General features: G+C 36.1%; 1 protein-coding gene across 5 annotated transcripts in view; it reads left to right on the top strand.

Annotated features, from left to right (window-relative positions):
* The window catches only part of LOC124368801 (protein ABHD11-like), a 63,424-nt gene that overhangs the window by 14,487 nt on the left and 33,284 nt on the right, over positions 1–15,653 (top strand). For all 5 annotated transcript variants that reach the window (XM_046826183.1, XM_046826184.1, XM_046826185.1 and 2 more), the window contains exons 3-4: positions 5,871–6,044; positions 11,715–11,888. In XM_046826183.1, coding sequence (XP_046682139.1) covers positions 5,871–6,044; positions 11,715–11,888 — 348 coding nt within the window. The remainder of the gene's footprint in view (positions 1–5,870; positions 6,045–11,714; positions 11,889–15,653) is intronic.

Here is a 15,653-nt window from a genome sequence, read left to right as displayed (position 1 = left end):
GGCCCTCGTCTTACACAAGCAGAAAACTAAATTATGTCACTAAAACAAATCGTCTCTAAACATTATAACAATGAAGCATCTTTGAACTTAGAAGATTGTTGCTCCTAAATTGCTGATCACACTTCCAGGATGCGCAATGTTATCCTGCATAATTTAGAAGAATCAATTGGAATATTGTTAAAATGCCAAAAAAACCCGTTTCCTCTAACGGCCAAGCCTCTATTACCGCAACGTCAGTGGACTGAGATCTAAGCTGCATGATTTGTGGTTGTCATTAGCTAACTGTGTACACGATATTTACGTTCTTTGAAGTGTTTAGAAACAACCGCTCTGTTATTACCAGTTCCAAGCTTAATGGTGTTGGCGTCCTAATTGCTGGTGACAAACGTTTTATACCCCATGAAATTGTTTACTTTACCTACCTGGAGGTTTTTCTTGTCATTGTCACGCCTCACTTTTATCACAGGATCCTTATAGCAGGTGTCTACATTCCACCTTCTTTACCTCTTCAGGTATATCTTGACTTCACTTGTCTCATGGAAGATGTAACATCCTAGCATGCTTTTGAACTCATTCATATTCTTGGCGATTCAAAATCATGTCCCCCTCTTGGCCAGTGGATCAATTGCTATCAGAAAACGCTGCTTTAAATGCTCTTTTGAATATGAGTGCCAAGTACAATTTAACTCAGACCAACAACATTTGTAACTGCAGAGGTGTACTCTTGTTCAACATGGAACATGATACACTAGTTGTAGAGGATGTTTACCATCCAGCTCTTTGTCATTCTGTTAACATGCCAGCGATGATTCCATCAAATCACAAGGTTTCCATCAACCCTAGGAATCCCAATCTTCGGAAGTTATACTGCGACCTTTCATCTATAGATCTCAATGCTCTGGTTTCTATTATTAATTTAATACTTGGTTTTTGACTTCACAAAGGAATTGAAGACCTCACATTTGAGGAGCACTAGAAACTTCCCCATTTGGTCCTGAACCCAACTTAAGGAGCTTGTAATTCAAAAGAAGATTTTGCACAAAGCCTATAAGATTTCGCTAGATGATGCTGACTATTATCGTTTCTCAATAATCAGAATACGTTGCAAGGTACTTAGAACATGAAGCATGGTCAATATTCCTCACCGGCTTCTTTTTCGTACAATAAAGTATCTTCTACCGATGACACTTCAGCTGCTGAGCTTGCTGATTTCTTTTCATCATTGTTTGGAAGATGTGTTACATACATGATAAGCAAGTTACACAAACGTTATTGCTGTTATTATGTTATTTGCTGTTATTTCATCATTGTTTGGAAGATGTGTTACCTACATGATAAGCAAGTTACACAAACGTTATTGCTGTTATTATGTTATTTGCTGTTGTTACGTTAAACGTATCTGAAGTATCTGAAATATGCAAGGCTATCAAGGATTTAGACGGGTCTAAAGCTTGTGAACCTGACTCTATTCCTTCAGCGACTGTGAAATACTGTTGTCAACTGAGAGGATATCCTCTCACTAAACTATTCAACAAGTCTTTATCAGATGTTATATTTCCTAATGTCCTTAAAAGTTTCATTGTTTCCATTCACAAAAAGCGTCCGCTTAATGATGTGAAAAATAGCTCTTCATTGTTATAATTTCATTTATCGCCTAACTATTGAAAAAAGTCTTCCTTAATAGGACACATTTGTCCTTTTCCCACTACATTACTATTTGTCAACATGGGTTTACGCGGGCACGCTCATCATCCACAAACTTTTTGGCTTTCTAGTCTGACATATTTGATGCCTTCGTTGAGCACTCGCAGATCGATGCTATCAAACTTGATTTTGTCAAGGCTTTCGGTCTTGTCAGTCAAACGCGTCTGATCGACTTTCTTGTCAGTTAAGATAGTTCAAAACATGTAGATGTAGATTTGTTGTCAAACTGCTCGACTGGGTCTCAAGTTACTTGCATGATTGAACACTCCAAGTCCGCTTTAATGAAGCTCACTCTCAGTCATTTGAATCCACATTTAGGGTTCCACAAGGCTCCATATTAGGTTGTCACCTGTTCAATGTCTTCATTAATGATGTCACAAACCAGCTGTGTTACAAGTATTTACTTTTCACTGATAACATAAAACTATCAGAACATTTCTTTGGCTAGTGACTGTGACCTCAAGCTGGACTGGATTGTATTGTGGAATGGGGTGCTACTAGCTCGATGACCCTGAACACTGACAAATGCCTATGTGTGACACCTCGGTGTTAACGCCCCAAAATTTCAACAAATAAATAAGTGTAACCTAATACTACGAAAATGTCTTATTGTTACTTTAGTGATTATTTTAACCACCTTTATACTGGTAAGACCTCCCCAATATGTAACAATGCTGCCGTACACATCAAGTGCCATCCGGATTAATATAGGAAAATATAGGCGTTAAGGCCACTTCAGAAGAAAGGGACAGGAGTTCTGCCACAGCCTGTATATGCATTAAATTGAAGCCCGCAGTGATGCGACAACGCCGGTGTTGTCGCAGCCACGTGTACGGAATGCGCTGAAATCAGCAATAGTTGTGTTGTACGCAGGCCTTGAGCAGTCTAAAAGCACCATGTACCTACTTTGTTAATTACTAAATGAATCGCCTTAGGAGGCAGCACCTCTCAGAGTACCATCTTAAGACAAAACGCGCTCTGATTGGTCTGGAGCCTTGGCAGCGGGAGGATCGGGCGATGTTGAGGTGATGCTCGGAGAGTCGGCTAACTTGTGCGGAACGCGACAGACGTTAACTTAGGCCCTCTCTCTCTCTCTCTCTCTCTATCCATATTTTAACTTTTCGGAAGCCAAATTCTAAATTCTTAATTATGTATCAATCAAACCTAATTATTTTATTAATCTAATCCAAAGAGTGTGCTAATTTTAATAAATCATATATTAGTTCGACTCCGTTGTTTTATTTTGAAAAGTTTATACAACCTTCCTCGCCACGAACCCAATAGAAGATCTTTCGCCTCCCACTGGGCAAATGAAGGCAACCTACCACATATGCTTAACTTCCACTGCAATATTAGTCCTTATCAGAGTGAATATATCGTAAGTGATGCTATCCTCAAGAGTACATCTGAAGTGTGGGACCTAGATATAATTTTTTTAAATCTCTGAACTGCGAATTTCAGATTCTGCTTCCTGCACCAGAGCACTGCGCATGCTTGGCCTCATCCATTACCTCCGTAGAACATTAAACAGCATCTGTTCTCTTAAGCTGCTCTACTGTTCGCTCGTCAGACCTCATCTGGAGTACTGTAGTGTCATGTGGGCTCCTCATCCGGCCTACCTAAAATACTATAAATATAAAATACCTAAAACTATAATACTCTAACATGAATAGGGTCCAGTATGGTAGGGTACAATGTTAATATATTGAACTCTCAGTAGCAAAGCAGCTAGAGGTGGTATATATGAACCGTTTTGCATGTTTCCTGAAGAAGAGGGGAGAGGAGCATATTCTACATGTGATCATCTGACTATGAAGTGCTGGTATCAATTTACATTAACGTGACCATGGAAAGGTATGTTCATTTTTTTTTTCCTGAAAACTACAATTTTTCCTGAAAACAATATTGAAGAAAAAATTCGTCGGCAACGAAAATCAAAGGAGCTACAATTTTTTTAAATCCTCTGAAAACTCCGTTTTTGACAGTTTCCTATAACTCCGCGGTCTGCTCAAACTCAGTATAGCCAGATTTTAAAAACCGATTATCATACCAACAACGAGAAATTATCGTACTTTCATACAAAATAATCGTACCGAACACATTTAATGAAAAAGTATGTTATGATGTTATGTTCGTATAATAAATTATGTTATAATTAACTTTTGGTTTGTTACTTGTATAAATTTGTCAAAAATCTTTCATAACGATAATAACTACCCGGCGCATAAAATCAATGAAATTATCGTACCTTTATGATAATTATCGTACCTCTGCCAACACTATCCATATTTGACAGTTTGGTATTACTCCGCGCCTTCTCAAATAAAGAAGGGATGCCATTTTGAACTACTGTTGTTCCTCCACGTCTATTCTTAACCTCCTAGTTCAGTAGTGGTAATGGCACACCTTTGTGTTGGATGTTCGGTATCTCACGTGGAAGCAATTCGTAAAGACGAATATGGAGTTTTACGATGCCTGCCCACTGCTTGCCCTTTTAGAAAAAAAATTAACTCGAGCTTGCAAAAGTCGAATCCCAGATCACGTGATGCTCCTGCTCCTTAACGCAATAATGTCCGAAAGGCATCAAAATAATACAATAATATACTTTCCCCCCAGTTCATATGCACCTGTGATAATAATACTTGGCTATAAATGCCCAACCCATGAAAAAAAGTCCATTTTCCATGGTCACATTAATGTAAATAAATACTGAAGTGCTTATATTGCTTGCAAGATTCAATAAGTATCATTTAATAGCGACCTAATTCTAAAATTATAGAGATAACTGTTATGAGAATTCCAAGGTATGTCTTTTCAACAAGAGATCCTACTTAATAGCATCCTCCCCTATGCTTTGCTTGAGACCCATGTTTTTGTTACTTCACAGTATGAAACCTCATAATTAGATCTGTTGTGTGAAAACGGCATTTCATTTGTGTTGAGACAGTGTAAAGCACTACTAAGCCTACCAAAAACCCCCAAGGTAAATTTGGCTGGTTTTTGTGGGCTTTTGTTTGGAAATTCACTGTAAATTTGCTAAAGAAATAAATAAACAAATTTTGTTGTGCTTAATTGTAAATTGAATGCTCTAAAAGGTTATCCGCCAAAAAATACAATAATCGATTTACTCTACATTACTTTGAAAAATATCAAAAAAAATTGTAGCGGTTCTAAATTATTACGTAAAAATTTATAAATAAAAAATATTTTATACATGAAAATATTTTTTATATAGATCTAAAACAGTATGAAACTATATGCAATACTATATACATGTAGTTAAAAAGTAGTAAATAAATGTTATTAAATAAATGCAATTTTAGTTTTTCTTAGCTTATACAAACCTAACAGAACCTAAACCAAACTAACTTGCAACAAATCAGAACAAAGAACGTAAAATGCTTATAATTGTATTTATAATATAACCTCATGATACTTAGGATGTTATTTATAACATAACATATTTATTAAATAAATGCCTAACAATATTAAAAACAAAATTACACAATCTAATAACAGCCAACCCACTGCTTTCAAAATCAATTGTACTATAATGCATTATAAACAAAGTCTTTATTAAACTATTTGTGTGGATTATGTAAGCAAAATCCACATTTACTAATAAATATTGAATATTTATAAGACAACCTCTACCAATAGGACATTTGCGCTCAAAGGGTAGTTGGTTAATGGGAAAATCTTTTGGTGTGTGAATGAATGAGAGCCCCTGTAAAAATAATAAAACGACAAAATGTTGCTGACAGAATTTTGCTAGCCACTAACCTTAAGACCCCAAAATCAGTAGAATTCTTCCTTAGAGAAACCTACAGGTTTCAAGACTCTCGGACCTTTCTATCAAGATTTATCACACAAACAAACATACAGCGACATCATTTTAAGAAGAACCTGTCAGGTCTCTAATAATTATAATATTCTAGTTGAGAAGAGAAAATTTATGTTGAAAATAATTGTCAGTTAATAAGTGACCTTACCATATTAACTGTATTTACCATGTTTGATAATCTACTTTAAAATAAAGTTTTGTGACAATAATTTGAAGATTGGGTACACCTTATAAATAATTACCACTTTGGAACAGTTTAGTAGCAGTTTGGGTATATCAGTTTTACTTTGCACACTAATGATTTTTCAATCTGTATGTTTAGGTCATAGCCGTAGATGCCAGGAACCATGGTGAGAGCCCGCACATTGATGACTTTTCTTACGAGGCTATGGTGTGTGACGTAGTATGCCTTCTTAAAGAACTCAACTTTGAGAAAGCTTCCTTTATTGGCCACAGCATGGGCGGCCGAACTGTGATGCTGCTAGCCCAGATGCATGTAAGTTACAAACTCTGATATTATTCGAACGATTCCTTTTTAAGAAATAATATGTTTGGAGTTGAACCAAACCTAACCCAATGTTTGTTCTTTATTGATACTGAACTCTTGTTGATGTTACAGTTTCAGGCCAATTTTGTACTGGATTACTAGAATGTTCTTGGAGAAAATACTTAAAATGACTTAATTATCCTCTTTGTGTATTATAAATAGATAAAAGAATAATCATATTTATTTAGTTAAATTTTCTACCACATCAGACTTAGTACCATACATTTGATTTCGATACATGGAGATGTAAATAGTTGTCTCAATATTTTCATTTTCTTCTCTGTGACACATTGTATATGTATGGGGTAATAGATTTGTTTATTTATATTTATTGCTGAAAAAGCTTAGGTCTGAGGCTGTCATAACTTGACTGAACATGTACAAAAGATATATGTGGAAAGACTTTACTGCAACACACAATTATCTTTTCCTGTAGGTTTTAGGTGTGCTAAAGTAGCTACAATTCAGTCATGTTGTTTTCAACTACTGTTCCATTGTTTTTGTCAAACGAATACAATTTATGTTGTAAAAGTATGTGTACAAAACGTTATTGTAATTGAACAAGACATTGAATCATTATAAATATTAACTCTCACATTGTATATTTATAATTTTCTTTCACTGCATACCTGGGTAAGTATTATTAAGTTGTATTTTCATCATACGAGGTCCAATCAAAAAGTATCCTACCTTTTGGTGCAACGTAAAACTGAAGTTACCTGAAAAAAGCTGGCGTTAATTTTCTTCAAAATAAGCACCCAGAGAAGCAACACAACGATTCCAGCGACGTTTCCACTTCTGGAAGCAGTCTTGAAAATCACTTTTCGGCATCGCCATGAGATCAGCCGTCGTTTTTTTCATAATTGCTTCTCGACTTTCAAATCTGGTGCCTTTCAATGGTTTTTTTGAGGTGGGGGAAGAGCCAAAAATCGCATGGAGCCATATCTGGAGAGTACGGAGGCTGAGGAACTTGCGGAGTGCCGTGTTTCGCCAAAAAAGTTCGAATGAGCTGGCGCATTGTCGTGGTTAGCCGCCAATTTTGAGACACCCACAAGTCAGGTCTTTTGCGGCGAATCGCATCTCGGAGACGACGTTGGACACTTAAATAGTACTGTGCATTCACAGTTTGACCCTCAGGGGCATATTCATGGTGCACAACTCCACGGTGGTCGAAAAAAAACAGTAAGCATCACTTTGACATTGCTTCGAACTTACCTTGCTTTTTTTTGGCCGAGGATCCTGGGGAGACTGCCATTGTGATGACTGAAATTTGGTCTCAGGGTCATATCCATAGACCCAACTTTCGTCTCCAGTTATTATCGATGTCAAAAAGTCCGCATCATCCTCACAAGATTGCAGCATGTCCTCGGCAACATCCAATCACCGTTGCTTCTGCTCGTCTGTCAGCAATTTTGGCACAAATTTTGCGGCTACCCGGCGCAATCCCAAGTCATCCGTTAAAATTGCTTCAGCTGATCCGAAACTGACATCTAACTCAGTACTTACTTCCTCCACAGTCATTCGACGATTTTCACAGATCAAAACTTTTGCTTTCTCGATGATTTCCAGAGTTCGACTTGTTTTTGGTCGGCCCGAACGCGCGTCACTTTCTGCCGAGGTTCGACCACTTTTGAAACGGTTATACCACTACGTAACACTCATTGCCTCTTTTTCGAATGCTAGCTGAATTTTCCGAATGGTCTCACTTTGTTTTTCTCCGAGTTTCACGCAAAATTTAATGCAATAACGTTGTTCCACTTTTTCCGTCATCTTCACAGTTAGAGAAAACCGATACGCGCACTTGACTTATCAGTACATACTGACCCGTCTCCGGCGAACCAGTCGGGGGATCAAGATAAGACTTTGTACCTTTCCTTATCATAGTAGGAACTATTGTCGCAACAAATCTTATCTCATTATTGGCAGCAGAAGCCGCGATACACGACGAGGTCGGATACTTTTTGATTGGACCTCGTATATACCTAACGTTATTGACTTTATTCATCAGATAGACTTGTAATCGCTTCTGTAGCAGTGAAAAGTCAAATATACTATGACTCTCTAGGCAGTATACTAGTTCAGGTCCTCTGAGTATTCAAATACTCCTGATTCAGCATTGTTACGGTATGAATGAGTTGTCAGTTCTGTAAATGTCTGCACAGTGTACCACACAGTTCAAGTACTCCTGATTCAGTACTGTTACAGTATGAATGAGGTGTCAGTTCTGTAAATGTCTACACAGTGTACCACACAGTTCAAGTACTCCTGATTCAGTACTGTTACAGTATGAATGAGTTGTCAGTTCTGTAAATGTCTACACAGTGTACCACACAGTTCAAGTACTCCTGATTCAGTACTGTTACGGTATGAATGAGTTGTCAGTTCTGTAAATGTCTACACAGTGTACCACACAGTTCAAGTACTCCTGATTCAGTACTGTTACAGTATGAATGAGTTGTCAGTTCTGTAAATGTCTACACAGTGTACCACACAGTTCAAGTACTCCTGATTCAGTACTGTTACAGTATGAATGAGTTGTCAGTTCTGTAAATGTCTACACAGTGTACCACACAGTTCAAGTACTCCTGATTCAGTACTGTTACGGTATGAATGAGTAAAAATGTAATCCATTGTTACTTATTGTGTTTTATCCTTGTCACTTTTCATCTTAAATTTATTGAACTCTGTGTGTTTCAGTAATTGATGATCATTTGAGTTGTCTTTGGGTGCTTTTAAAAGGGTGGCCATTCACCTGGGAAACCGGGTATAAGCGCATAATCTTCGTGTAGAACCTGGAAAATCTCAAAAAACAATATTTGTGTTTGTATGTAGTAATGAAATCAGGAAATAACTTGACAGCACCATGAATCAGAACCTGATTAATCTTGACCCATTGTATTTTACGTGAGTGGTCCGTGAAACTTTGAATGAAGTTTGATATATGTTTCTGAGGCCCCATGTGTGACACCGATTGATCCAAGGTAGCTCCCAGTAGAGTAATGTAAAATTGCTATTAAGTTATGGTTGACTGAAAGATGCTTGTATAGTGTAAGTGAGTACTTTGATGTATAGGGTAACTTTCAACCTGGTTTCGGTCCTCTGGCATCTCTGTATTTTATAAATGTTTAGTTAATTTTAAACCTAGACTGTTAAATTGTAATTTTAAATTAGGCCTAGTTTTATTGAACAAAATATTCACCATTTTGACAATGTCTTACAAAATGACCAAAGACTTTAATCTTTAATATAGTAAATAAAAACATGTATTTAAGGGTTGATGTATTTTTAAAATGTATTTGTATTTAATAATTATACGTTAGTGTGGATTGTTGTTATCCTTTAACTGTTGACGTTGTTATACACTTTGTGTTCTGACAATAAATGATTGATTGATTGATTGATTGAATGGACTTCAGAACCTGATTAATCTTGACCCATTGTATTTTACACGAGTGGTCCGTGAAACTTTGAATGAATTTTGATATATGTTTCTGAGGCCCATGTGACACCGATTGATCCAAGGTAGCTCCCAGTAGAGTAATGGACTTATTTTGGTTGGTTTTACCGCTTTGTCATGGCAAGTCCCCCAAATCCATTGGACAGTTAAAGTCGGCCGACCGATCATCTTCTTAAGCCTTGGCCACTATATGAGTGGTAAGCAGTAAAGCTGCAAAGCGGTAGTGGCGATACCAGCAGTGTTTTTGTGTTTAAGTTTTAGTCACTGAAATGAGGTCTCTGGACGAAGTTGTCCAACTATTATTCTTGAGTACAAATAGCATTTTGAAAAGACTTGTTTTAGGTAGATTGCACAGGTCTAAAATGTACAGTGTTCACCTCATAAACAAGCTTAAAGTTTGGTTTGGTGAACATTATCATCTGTTTGATAAGAGATGCAACCCCCCGGTTTCTTTAGTACAACAGAATGTTGGTTGGATTTTTACCAGACCTTATAAGACACATTTTGGAGATGAAAATAGTGGATTTATGACAAGTTAAGTCGAGAAGCGGGCATTAGAGCCACAGCCTTTCGCATTTTCTTTGAAGTTGTGTTGTCGTGATGTGGTGATTCTGTTTGCTTATCTTAAAGGCAAACACAAAATATTTAAGAGACAGTAATTGATAACATTAATCGTGTAATATAAATCGTATTTTGGGTGCAACTGTAGAAGGTACTGGTGTCTATGCACTTATTTTACAGATCGTGAACTAAGCCCACTTCAGTAACTTCCATAACAGATAACTTTCTGATGCATTCTTCATGTATTGGCCGGCAGTGGGATATATTCGGAGCCACGATACATTCACGGGACTGGAAACAGGGCTGCCACCAATGATGACGGCTCCGGGAAAACATCCGTGGATTATGTTTGAATTTTTATAATGTCTATGGAATATTTACTAGGGATGTATCAATTCTGATACTTTATACCACGGCTCTTTTCACTCGATTCCGATACCAAGAGAAGTGCTTAAGATATGCATGGAAAATTACGATTTCACTACATTACATATAGTGATGTGTGGAAGCAAAACAACATAATTTATAAATAATATTTTAATTGAAATTCGTATTTTCTATGTCTATATTTGTCAACACCTGCGTGTCTGCTGGTTCTATATGTGGTTCTACATTAGCTGCTTGGCGATTGTTAATTTTTATTTTATTTATACATCTCATAATTTGTGTAGTAGTATATAAATAGATTCCCTATAAATATAAATACATAAATTTTTACATTAATGGAATATATTCTGGAAGCTCATTCTATATAAGCTACCATTTTTATTATTTCAAAGCAGAATGTAGAGGATATGGCTTGTAGTTTTAAAAATATATTTGTTTCCCAGAATCTGCAAATTCCTTTGAAGTAGCCTGATATTCTTAGACTTCTTTTTCCCAAAAGGTCAAACAAAGTTGTATCAAACCGACCTTGTGTACTGGCAAAATCGTGGTCTACAATCCACGGAGGATGGTCTACAAGGAGTTCGGTAAAAGAACTTGAGCATAACTCAACTTACACATTATTTTAAACTAATATTATTTGATGTGAAGAGTCAATAACTATCTTAAACACTATTTCTTAAGTCCAGTATTCATTTACTAAGTTTAAACTTTCACAACTTGGGCTAAGACAAGAATATTAAACCACCTAGAACAGGACTTACATTGTAAATGTTTCAAACTTTAAACCAGCGTAATGTTTTAAAGAATGAAACATTTTGGGTCGGGTTTGCGGCTTTGTACTCTACTAACAGGGACGTTTAATTTGATGTACTACTCAACCTATGCTCTAATTTAAGATATCCTTTTGACTCCTTGCAGGCGATCCCCTGACATGACAAAAAAAATTGTAGTTACTTAAAAAAGTAGATTTATAGGTGCAGTAATGGTGTACCAAGCTTTATTGCTTTACCTGTAATCGTTCGAGAATTATCAAGCTTGTGCGGGACTTTTTCTACACCCTGTATAACTTACCATCCGTATGTAACAAGTGTTTTGGTTTTACAACACAATTATCATACAGTATTATTGAATTAAAACTCATGTTGAACTATGAATTATGTATAAATAAATAGACTATGTGGAAATAACTACCATAATGTATGTGTTTTGTACAGCCAGAGTTGGTCCACAGTATGGCAATTGTGGACATATCTCCAGTTGGGCAGAGCCCCAACATGACAGGGCTGTCAAAGCTGTTGAAACAGATCAAGAACCTGGATCTCAACCATGATCTGACATTGTCAGAGGCTCGAAAACAGGCAGCAGAAAAATTATCTAAGCTCAAACTGGTGAGTGTTAAAATTGTAATGTATAAGAAAAACATTAAATAAATTCTTTACTAGCATAACCGTTAGTAGCACGTTTGAAACATCGTTTGACAAGTACAGTCTTGGAGGCCGCGATTAAACAGTCCTTTGAAAACACTGGCATTACTTAATTTCTACATATAAAACACAAAAATTATTAATTACAAAGTGTTCTTAATGAATACAGGATATATAGCTAATTCATTGTATTGCTGTGTAAGTACTTTTTAACTCATTTTCACAAATGTATATTATACCAGGAGCACTATAGTATACATAATATAGAAATATCGATATATATATAGTCTCGCACATACACATATTCATATATAAATTGTACTACAAAATATATGATACAAGATATATTGATGATGACAATAGGCAGCACAAAACTGTAATTCCTAAGGTCTCCACTCTAGATTTAGGAATGCAATTCTGTAGAAAGGATGTCTAACTAGGAATTCACAGAGTTGTCTTTAGGAGCATTCCCCTGAAGTTTTTGTAGTGCTTGTATCAGTTGTTTCACAATTTTCATTCTTTGTAGGATATTTTCTCTTCAAAAAGAATTGTGAAGTCCATGGGCAAGATAGTTACTTACTAGACATGATTCAGGTCTTTTCTAGTTTTGGGGGAATTTCTAGTGAACACAAAGAATAACTTCTGGGATGTATAGAACAGGAATGGTTATCATCTGTAGTGTTGGGCAAACATATCAGCAGCTTTGCCATGGTTCTTGGTGGTTCAGGACCTGGATGGCTTCTGTAGAATAATAACCCGGATAAGAGAAACCACCTCTTACTAGGAGCCTGTACATTACACAAGATTCCTGTAGTGAGCAGAATGCTGTTTTGGTAGACACATCGTTGCAAATCCATCAATATATTGAACAGCGTATGCTAGTTTTTTGTATAAACATATTCACTTGCTCAGTTTATATTAGTTTATCATCTAATTTGACTCCTTATTACTGGACACGGTCAATTCAGGAAACACTTGCATATCTAATGACTCTGAAGATCCTAGGTATATACAACATATAATCAGCTGGAGGATAGTGCTAAACTCATTATTTTGAATTTGAAAAGGCTTTAGGTTAACACTTTCACTGCCGACAACGTCATTTAACGTTGCACATGAAATTATATAGACTGCCGACGGCTTTTGATGGCGCCGACTTTTACAGTAATAAAAATCCATTTAAACGTATTTGGACTTCGGAATTCATTTGCTATTTTAGTGTTTTTATTTCATACTCTATGAAATGTTGATGGCAGTCATCTGGAATATCGGAAAAACGTGGTTTGTTTACGAACACATCATCGCGTCGGACGGGCGGCCGTTTGTTGTCGTTGTGCTATCATTCTACTAATTCATCGTCTGCATTGTTATTGTTTTGCTTGCTATTACTTTATTTTACGATTGTTTTGTGGCTAAACACAATGAATCGTGACAGTATTGAAGACAATCAAGTGCTAGAAGGGTTACTCAGAATTTCAAATGACATTGAAAGTGATGATTTATTCCATGATTCAAGAATCAAGAATCATTTTATTGTCGTCCCACATTACAATGCCATGACAAAGTCAAAGAAATTAGATAATACTAGGTTTAGCACTTATGGTCATAAGTACATGTCAGAAAACATAAAAAACTAAATTAAAATACAATGTCAATACTGCCTGATAACATCTCATCAACAGAATTAAAAAGCTTTTTTCTTAAGCCATCTTAAAACAACATTTTTAAAAACTTTACACGTAATATCTCTACAGCCTAATGGTAACTTATTGAAGAGCTTTTTTCCCAATATACAAATACATTTGCTGGGTTTTGGTGAGTCTAACATATCTTAAATCTAGAAGATCTTGGTACCCTGTATTATAATTATGAGTGACACTTCTCAGGTTAAAAACATCGAGATTTTCCTTTACATATACCAAACATTGAAAGATAAAAATACACGGCAAAGTAAGTATACCGTGTTCTACAAAAATAGGCCTACAAGAATCACTAGTACTGACATCAAAAACTGTGCGTAAGGCCTTCTTTTGACATAAAAAAACCTCCTTGGCACCACTTGAATTGCCCCAAAGTAGGGCACCATACAAAAGGTGGGAATGAAACAGCGCAAAATATGCCTTAGTAACTATGGTAGAGCCAGTACAAATTTTAAGTCTTTTCAGTAAAAAAATTACTCGAGACAGGCGAGAACAAAGAGCATCAGTATGACTTCTCCAAGTAAGCCTAGAATCTAAATTAATTCCCAGTAACTTCATTGATTTATTGTCAGAGTATTCCCTTAAACTAAAAAACAATATGCTCTGTCTTATCACTCATTAACATATAGGCAGTTGGCACAAACCAGAGGTAAGACCTTTCCCTCATATAATTTATTACTACAGAATTAATGTCAGATAGCTTATTAGAACACATTAGTGTGGTGTCGTCAGCATAAAGAACACTCTTATTAGGTACAAAATTGTGAAGGTCATTTATAAAAACTATAAACAGAAAGGGACCCAGGACAGAACCCTGGGGAAACCCCACTTTCAAACCCTTCTAAGATCAGATCTTTGATCACCAACTTTGACCAACTGGGATCTATCTAAAAGATATGAGGACAACAGTGACAACTCGTTGCCTCCAAAACCATAGTAGCTCATTTCTCAAGCAATACCTGATGGGGCACAGTATCGAAAGCTTTGCTTAGATCTAGTAATAAAGTGCTGGCTTCCTCACTATTTTCAAAGCTATTCAAGATAAAGGATACAACACTTTCAACAGCCTTAACAGTAGACAGATTTTCTCTAAAACCAAAATTGGGCAGATGAGAGCAGATGATTCTGCTCAAAATAACATTCCATCTGAGACTTAATGATACTTTTCGACCACTTTAGATACAACAGGAAACCAGCGCTATAGGTCGATAATTACTAATATTAGATCTATCCCCTTTTTTATATACAGGCACAGTGAGAGTAAGTTTTCAAACAATGTGGGAAAACACCAACTGCGAGTATCCAATTAATAAGAAAAAGTGAGGGGGTACAAGATTACATCTATTATTTTCTTTAACGCAAAGTTGGAAAGACCAAAATATATCTTCAGATTTTGAATTACTGAGCCCAGTAACAGTTTTAAAAAACATCATCAGAATTCACAAAATTCCATTTAAATGGCAATAATTGGGGGATTCTTTATAACACTAGACTCTAAGATATCGATTGGCACCAGCTAAATTTAAGTTAACGGCATTATTACCTTTACATTATTAGAAATATTAACAAAAAAATCATTGAAATCACTGGCAGATATAGGAAGCTCTGTCTGTAAGTTTTCTTAGGTGTACGCCCTGTTTCCAGATTAAATGACATTCCAGGCAGCTTTACAGATGTTACGTGATTCCACGATATAAGCATCGTTGGCATTTTCTTAGCTAGATCTATTTGTTCCCTATAGAACTTCTTAACCCTTCTGTGGATTTCACATAAGGCAGGATTGCTCTTACATCTACTATGACTAATATCTAGAAATAGCCTAATCTGCTTTAAAACAGGAGTATACCAGTTTTTAAGTTTGCGATTATTATTTACAGTATTTTTGGCCACTTTAGTTTTAGTAGGACAACAATCATTAAAATTATGTTGGAAGGACCTGCATGAAACAATCAAAAGCCACTTCAAGGTCATTTTGAAACTATCACTTCAGACAGTCAATGTTACCCCAGTCTGTACTTAAATCTATTAA

Source organism: Homalodisca vitripennis, chromosome X (genome assembly GCF_021130785.1).
Source record: "Homalodisca vitripennis isolate AUS2020 chromosome X, UT_GWSS_2.1, whole genome shotgun sequence".
In the NCBI taxonomy this organism is placed as follows: Eukaryota; Metazoa; Arthropoda; class Insecta; order Hemiptera; family Cicadellidae; genus Homalodisca; species Homalodisca vitripennis.
Note: the sequence above shows the minus strand (reverse complement) of the source record. Positions and strands in the feature narration are given on the sequence as shown.